Below are 8,005 nucleotides of genomic sequence, written 5' to 3' on the forward strand. Positions count from 1 at the left end.
TTTTGATTACTAAACCTAGGCTGGCAAATATATACATTTCACTGAAGGAACTCAATTACATGCTTTGTTCCCATACTATTTTCAGATCCAGAAAATGCTGGGAGCCAACAATACATGCTTCTGGTTGTTCTATATGATTGCTGGTGTGGAAGCTTATGCACCTTTTCAAATATCAATGTCTAACATATCAGCAGTGAAGCAAAATAATAAGGAAATATTTGGCTTAACTAAAAGTAATAAAAATAATAATGACATCTGCTACTTCACCGTATGTGCAACCCTCTCATGGTTGGCCAGGGCAGAATGTGTACCCAACTGATCAACAAATGCTTATACACCAAGGGACGGCTCTTAGGCTAGTCATAGTAGAGAGTAATTTAGACTAGTAACATGTGCATGTTATTAGTCTATGTTATTACCTTCATAGTGGATAGTGTCATATGTGTGATAACATAGATGTCTTCATTTATTATTTTGTAGACTCATTTTGCGTTGGGAAGCGCTATGTGATGGTAACATATTATGTTACTCTATTTGTCTCTCTTCTCATTAAGGCTGGTCATAGTGGGGAGTAATTTATACTAGTGTCATGCATATGACACTAGTCTAAGTTACTATCTTTATAGTGCAAAGTAACATAGTAGTAGTGTCATAAAGGACTTCATTTATTAGTTTGTAGACTCATCTTGCATTGGGAAACGCTATGTTACAGTAACATATTAGGTTACCACTTCTCATTAACTACATGTCACATAAGCAAAATTTTCTTGGAGTGCGCTATGTTACTTGCTAAGTTACTCCCACTATGACTAGCCTAACTACTTACCACCTCACTATTTTTACTTATGTGGCATTTATGTTACTATCTATGTTACTTTCACTATGACCAGCCTTAAGGATTTGACTGTGTTGGAGGAAAACAAAGTCTTGAAAAAAACTTTTTTCTGAAAATGCTTTGACATGTACACATCCTGCTTGATATAGTATACTCCTTAAGAACCGTTTACTAGTTAAGGCTCATCAAGTGCAGCTCCAGGCAAAGTAACTGCTTATTGTTATTGACATTTTTGACTAGTTGAGTAAAAAACTATATACTGCTTTGCTTAGTCTCCTCGTTAACAACTCAACAAGGCAGAGGCACGCGGAGCTTGGGAACGAGGAGGAGATCGGAGCGCCGCCGCGTGGTGAGTCCCATGGCCTCGGCCATGTCCAGCTCCTCCCCGGGCTCCGGCACCTCCCACTCGAAGTGGTACAGGAGGCTGGCGAGCGCCAGCTCCACGTTGGCCAGCCCGAACGCCACCCCTGGGCACATCCGCCGCCCGGCGCCGAACGGGATGTACTCCAAGTCCGTGCCCTTGAAGTCCACGCCGCTGCCGTCGAACCGCTCCGGCCGGAACTCCTCGGCGTCGGCGCCCCAGCTGGCCGCGTCCCGCCCGATGGCCCACGCGTTGACCAGCACCATCGCCCCCGCCGGCACCTCGAACCCCAGCACCCGGCACGCGGCCCGGCACTCGCGCAGGATCAGCGTCGCCGGAGGGTGCAGCCGGAGCGTCTCCTTGATGACCAGGCCCAGGTAGCGGAGGCTCCCCAGGGCGTCCTCCGTGACGCGCCCGGCCACCTCCCGCCGGACCTCCTCCTGCGCCTTGCGCATCGCTCCCGGGTTCTTCACCAGCTCCGCCATCGCCCACTGCAGCAACGTCGCCGACGTCTCGCTCCCCGCCATGAACATGTCCTGTCCGAAAACAGAGAGAGCTTCACTCAGACACTCACTGGCAGAGAGAAAGTCAGAACAGATGAGCTCACAATGATAACGGTCTTGATGTCGTCGTCGGTGAGGGGAGGATCGAGCTCGCCCTCGCTTTGGACCCTGAGGAGGACATCGAGCAGGTCCTCGTCGTCGCCGGCGGCCACCCTGTTCTCCTGGTGCTCGCGGACGATGGCGTCGACGAACTCCATCATCTCGCGGCGCTCCCTCCTAATCCGGCACGGCATCGAGCTGACGAGCATCGCCAGCCGTGACGACGGGAAGAGGTCCGGCAGGCACTTGGCCGGCACGAGCTTCATCCTCCGCTCCAGCAGCCGCAGGAACGCGCCACGGTCCGCGAACCGGCTGCCGATGACGGCGCGCACCGCCGAGTCCGCCACGCACGCGGCGATCCGCTTGCTCAGGTTCACCGCGGCCGGAGCCGAGCCCGGCTCCGGCGCCAGGGAGCGGAGCAGCCGGCCGACCTCCTCCGCGCGCACGGGGCCGAAGGAGCGGACGCGGCGGGCGGTGAGGAGCTCGAGGGTGCAGATCACGCGGAGCTGCCGCCACGCGCGGCCGTAGGGCGCGGCGATGACGCCGGGGCTGTCCCCGAGGAGGACCCTGCCCGTGGGCGTCATGGGCCGGCCGGCGAAGGCGAGGTCGTGGGTCCTCAGCATCTCCCGCGCGGCGTCCGCGGAGGAGGCGACGACGACGCGCAGCTCGCAGAGCCGGAGCAGCATGAGCGGGCCGTGGCGGCGCGACAGGTCCCGCATCGCGCGGTGCGGGAGCGCGCCGGCGAGGTGGTGGAGGTGGCCGATGACGGGGAGCGCCCACGGTGACGGCGGCAGCCGCCGTTGGATTCCTCCGTTCTGACGCGACGACGGCCGGAACAGGTAGAGCAAGGGGACGATGACGAGCAGAGGAAGGAGTACGTAGAGAGGAGGAAATACTACTGGCTCAGTGAGCTCGCCCATGGCTCGAATTGTTTCGAATGCAGCTCGATCGAGCTAGCTAACGCTGCAGCAGAGCCTCACTTCTATAGTTCTTCTCAATTATTAGTTTGAATCTTATACTAGTAATACTAGCATCGAAATAAATATCGAAAATTATATCCATGACTCTGCACATGCCCTCCATTCAATTGCATTGAAACTTGCACACGCTGCAACTGTTTGCCCTCAGTTTTTTGACGCAGACACTCATACATACATACATATCCAGCATCATCTTCTTGGATTGACGAACTCGACACAGACGTCTTCGTAGTCGATGAAAAGTCTCCCCCACTGAATACACATCGCCAAAAGTCCTGAAACAAATCCAAGAAAATGCGAGCACCAATCAACCATAGGGTCACTGTCATCCTTGTGACACATGTTCTCTTCTGCCATGTTTCTCCTGCGCAACACATCTATAGTTGACAGGGAGTGGCTTCCACAGGAAGACTCCGATTTTTTTTATGGCACTGAAAACCTCCAAAGTGAAGTCCAGGATTTCTCTTCCTTTGCATTTCGGATGATCCACTCCTCCCTTCTAACCAGTTTTCTCTCTGAATTTGTGTTTTGATCATAATTTATATATGAAACTGACAGTAAAGCGGCCTTTTTTTATGCGGATGTCAAGCCTAGAAAGCAGTTGTATTTCTTGTGCACACCAGAATCTTTAAAATCTCATCTGCATCAAAAGGAATGAAGACCGAATGAACCAAGTCCATGTTCCAAGTAGCCATTGGTAGATCCGACAATTCAGATACTTCTGTTGGCGGATCAGGGACAAGAGATATAATCGGTCGAAGTGATGAACTCTTTGGTATCCAATTGTCCGCCCAAATATTTGTATCTTGTCCACTACCTATTATGCGGATAATTCCTTGCTTCATAATGTCTCTTCCTTCTAAAACTACACGCCAAACTTGCGATGGCCGGCTTCCAATTTCAACATCAAGGATACTACCATTAGGGAAATATGAGGCCTTGAGAATTCTAGCACTCAAGGATGATGGTTCCTGTGAGATTCTCCATGCCCGCCTTGCTAGCAAGGCCGGGTTGAATAGCTCCAGGTCTCTGAAGCCTAATCCCCCTCCCCCCAAGTACTTCGGTCTTGTCATAACCTCCCATGACACCCATGTTGATTTTCGCTGTCTTTGGTTGCAACCCCACCAAAACTTGCGATTGATAAAGTTAATATGATTGCATAAACCCCTAGGAAGTTTTAAAGCAAGACATGGAATATACTGGAATTGCATGGGCAACCGATTTGATAAGAACATCCTTCCCTCCCGTTGATAATGATTTGCCCTTCCAACCTTTCACCTTATCCTAGACACGGTCGCTCAAATTTTTGAAGGTTCCTCTCTTGAAATGTCCCATGTCGCTAGGCATTCCCAAATATCTATCACTCAAAGATTCATTAGGGACCTGGAGGTATCCCTTAACCGCGTCCTTCACAATCTGTGGGCATCCCTTAATGAAAAATATTGATGACTTTTCTTTGTTAATTCTCTGACCAGATACCCTGCAGTACATATCCAATATGTTTGACACCTCTTCTGCTCCATTTACACTTGCCTTAAAAACATCAGACTATCATCCACAAATAAAAGGTGGTTCACCGATGGGGCCGAAGGTGTCACCTTAATGCCGATGAGATGGACCGATTGGTTTTGAGACTTTAATAGACACGAAAGGCTATCAACTGTCGATTGGAAATGATATGGAGAGATATGATCTCCCTGTTGAATACCACGTGTGGGCTTGAACTCCTCCAACCCGCATCCATTAGAAATAATAGAGAAAGAAAATGAACTCACCATGTTCATAATTATTGATATCCATGGTGCCACAAGACCTAGTTTCTCCATAATTGCTTTTGGCTAACTCCATTCTACTCGGCGGTAAGATTTCATCATATCCAACTTGAGAGCACAAAAAGTATTATTCTTCGACCTATTCCTCTTCATAAAATGCAAACACTTGTAGGCTGAGATTATGTTGTTAGTTATAAGTCTCCCTGGAACAAAAGCCGTCTGGAAGAATCACCTTGAACCAGTTTGCTAGCACCTTTGAAGCTATCTTATAAAACACATTGCACAAACTGATAGGTCTAAACTGCGACAACAAAGTGAGATTTGATACGTTGGGGATTAGTACCAACATAGCGTCATTAATGCACTCGAGTACCGCCCTGGTGAGAGCAGCACCACAAATGTCCCAATAATGCTGCATGAAGTGAGCGGGGAATCCATCAGGCCAGGAGCCTTGGTGGGGAACATTTGAATAAGCCTCCTTTTTAATTACCTCTCCCTCCTCATATGGAGCCATCAAAACTTCATTCATCATTGCTGTAACTTTGGCAGGAACATGAGCAAGCGCTTCGTCCACACCCTGAACCCCTTCCAACATGTACAGGGTTTTATAAAACTCCAAGGCCAGCCGCCGCATCTCGGTGCGGTCCTCCGTGAGGTGCCCATCATGTTTCTGCAGCACCTTGATCAGGTTTTTCCGTCGGTGAATTGACGCGCCAAGATGGAGAAAGATGCCTGTTTCGATCGCCCCTGCCGATAGCCACTCGACACGCGACCTTTGCCGCCACAGAAGCTCCTCGCGCCTGTATAGCTGAATCAACCTGTCATTAATTTTTATTTCTGCATGATTTGGACCTATCCTTGAGAGTTGAGACATCACTTCACAGGCTGTCCACATACGTCAACAGCGTCCCGGAAGCCTTAAACTTGCGTCTGACTCTGACTAGCAAAGGTTTTTTTAGGGGTATGAGTAGCAGTGAGTTTTTTTGGAGCAGTACGCTTTATTGATCACAGGGAATGTTCAAAGGAATACAAATGGGATCATGCGGGTACCCTAGCCACAAATGGCGACCCCTACTAAGCGAAACTGAAAATTTTACCAAACTATGAGCTTCTTTGTTCGTGTCTCTCCCTTCATATATAATATCACACGCCTGAAAAAGCCTTTGGTTCTCCCTGATCTCAGGGATGATAGTGATGTTCATGCCACGAACATCATTTTTTTAATATCCTCCACAACCCCTTTGCTGTCGCATGAAATAGTGACTTTGCCTAGATTCAAATTCATGGCTAGTGCTTGAGCTTCTCGACATGCTAATGCCTCCAAACAGGCAGGGTCTATAACTCTCGGAAACACCATCGACGAGAATCCTAGGAACCGGCCTTCGTCGTCCCTACAAACTGCGGCAGAAGCACCAGGGGCGCCATCACGGGATAGCCTTCCATCAACATTGATTTTGACCATACCTGCTACTGGAGGTTTCCATCTCTGGGGTGCCTAGCTAGCGCCACACAAACAGTGCTATTTGGAACTTTTTTGATTGCCTCCAACTTTGATATGAACCGCTGCACAAAGAGATGAGTGGCATGTGGGCTCTCAAAGTTTGATTCGTGGATCGCCTTCTGCCTGGCTGTCCATATAGCCCAGAGAGTAACTGTCAACAGCAAAAATTTATCGTGTGAGAGTGCTTCAATCATCGCAAAAAGCCACTGTTTCGCCGATGGTTCTGTTGTGGCAATGAGGTGTTCAGCGAGATCCCCATCGGTCAAAGTCCATATACATCTCGAAGACGGGCACTCAAGCAAAGAATGGCGCCATGAGTCTTTAGCGCCACATAGCTGACAATTATCAGAGAGCGACATTTTCCTGCGTTTGCGGACATCTTCGGTAGGGATTGATTGTTTTGCTAGCCTCCAAATAAAGTTCCGAATCTTTCCCGGGACATCAACATGCCAAAGCTTCTTCCATCCTCCTTCTTCTGCTACCCTATTGAAAGAGATCGCGCGGCCCTCGAGCCATGCTTCATGCCTCCGTTTTGTGCTTGTGAGCATACGATATGATGACTTCACAGAGAAATGTCCATTCCTCTCAAAATGCCAACTCCAGAAGTCGGTCTCCTGTCTAGTAGAAAGCGGTATACTCATGATGGCCTCAACATCTGCCGGTAAGAATAATTGTTGTAGCAGTTCACGATTCCATGAAGCTTCTGTATGGTCACATATTTTTTTTAGCATCAAAGCAAGCTTTTATTCATCGAAAACCATAGTATGTGGGATACATCTCTCGTTATGGGATTGTCCGAGCCACACATGGCAACCCCTCCCCAACGAAATAGAATGCTTGGCTAACTTATGAGCTTCAGCATTAACGACGCGACTTTCAAAAGTAAAAGAACAACTAAAAGAAGCAGCTAAGTTGTTTATCTCCTGGACAATACTGTTGGAAATATGCCCTAGAGGCAATAATAAATTAGTTATTATTATATTTCCTTGTTCATGATAATCGTTTATTATCCATGCTAGAATTGTATTGATAGGAAACTCAGATACATGTGTGGATACATAGACAACACCATGTCCCTAGTAAGCCTCTAGTTGACTAGCTCGTTGATCAATAGATGGTTACGGTTTCCTGACCATGGACATTGGATGTCATTGATAACGGGATCACATCATTAGGAGAATGATGTGATGGACAAGACCCAATCCTAAGCCTAGCACAAGATCATGTAGTTCGTATGCTAAAGCTTTTCTAATGTCAAGTATCATTTCCTTAGACCATGAGATTGTGCAACTCCCGGATACCGTAGGAGTGCTTTGGGTGTGCCAAACGTCACAACGTAACTGGGTGGCTATAAAGGTACACTACAGGTATCTCCGAAAGTGTCTGTTGGGTTGGCACGAATCGAGACTGGGATTTGTCACTCCGTGTAAACGGAGAGGTATCTCTGGGCCCACTCGGTAGGACATCATCATAATGTGCACAATGTGATCAAGGAGTTGATCACGAGATGATGTGTTACGGAACGAGTAAAAGAGACTTGCCAGTAACGAGATTGAACAAGGTATCGGGATACCGACGATCGAATCTCGGGCAAGTATCGTACCGCTAGACAAAGGGAATTGTATACGGGATTGATTAAGTCCTTGACATCGTGGTTCATCCGATGAGATCATTGTGGAACATGTGGGAGCCAACATGGGTATCCAGATCCCGCTATTGGTTATTGACCGGAGAGTCATCTCGGTCATGTCTGCATGTCTCCCGAACCCGTAGGGTCTACACACTTAAGGTTCGGTGACGCTAGGGTTGTAGGGATATGTATATGCAGTAACCCCAATGTTGTTCGGAGTCCCGGATGAGATCCCGGACATCACGAGGAGTTCCGGAATGGTCCGGAGGTAAAGAATTATATATAGGAAGTGCTGTTTCGGCCATCGGGACAAGTTTCGGGGTC

At 48.3% G+C, this 8,005-nt stretch overlaps 1 protein-coding gene across 1 annotated transcript; it reads right to left on the bottom strand.

Moving 5' to 3' along the window:
* Window positions 1–927: 927 nt before the first annotated feature.
* Window positions 928–2,801, bottom strand: LOC125521466 (desmethyl-deoxy-podophyllotoxin synthase). Its single transcript, XM_048686515.2, has 2 exons — window positions 1,804–2,801; window positions 928–1,732 (listed from the first exon to the last, which is right to left on the bottom strand). Exons 1-2 carry the CDS (start codon window positions 2,716–2,718, stop codon window positions 1,124–1,126), a joined length of 1,524 nt encoding a protein of 507 aa, XP_048542472.1. The 5' UTR covers window positions 2,719–2,801; the 3' UTR covers window positions 928–1,123.
* Between the last annotated feature and the right edge of the window lie 5,204 nt (window positions 2,802–8,005).

This window comes from Triticum urartu, chromosome 7A, assembly GCF_056163025.1.
Source record: "Triticum urartu cultivar PI428250 chromosome 7A, HENAU_Tu73, whole genome shotgun sequence".
Lineage (NCBI taxonomy): Eukaryota > Viridiplantae > Streptophyta > Magnoliopsida > Poales > Poaceae > Triticum > Triticum urartu.

Bases quoted from the DNA above. Each gene is read 5' to 3' on its own strand.
- LOC125521466 (XM_048686515.2), bottom strand. From the start codon at position 2,718: ATGGGCGAGCTCACTGAGCCAGTAGTATTTCCTCCTCTCTACGTACTC. The intron at 1,733-1,803 runs GTGAGCTCATCT...GTTTTCGGACAG, and splicing joins ACATCAAGACCGTTATCATT to GACATGTTCATGGCGGGGAG.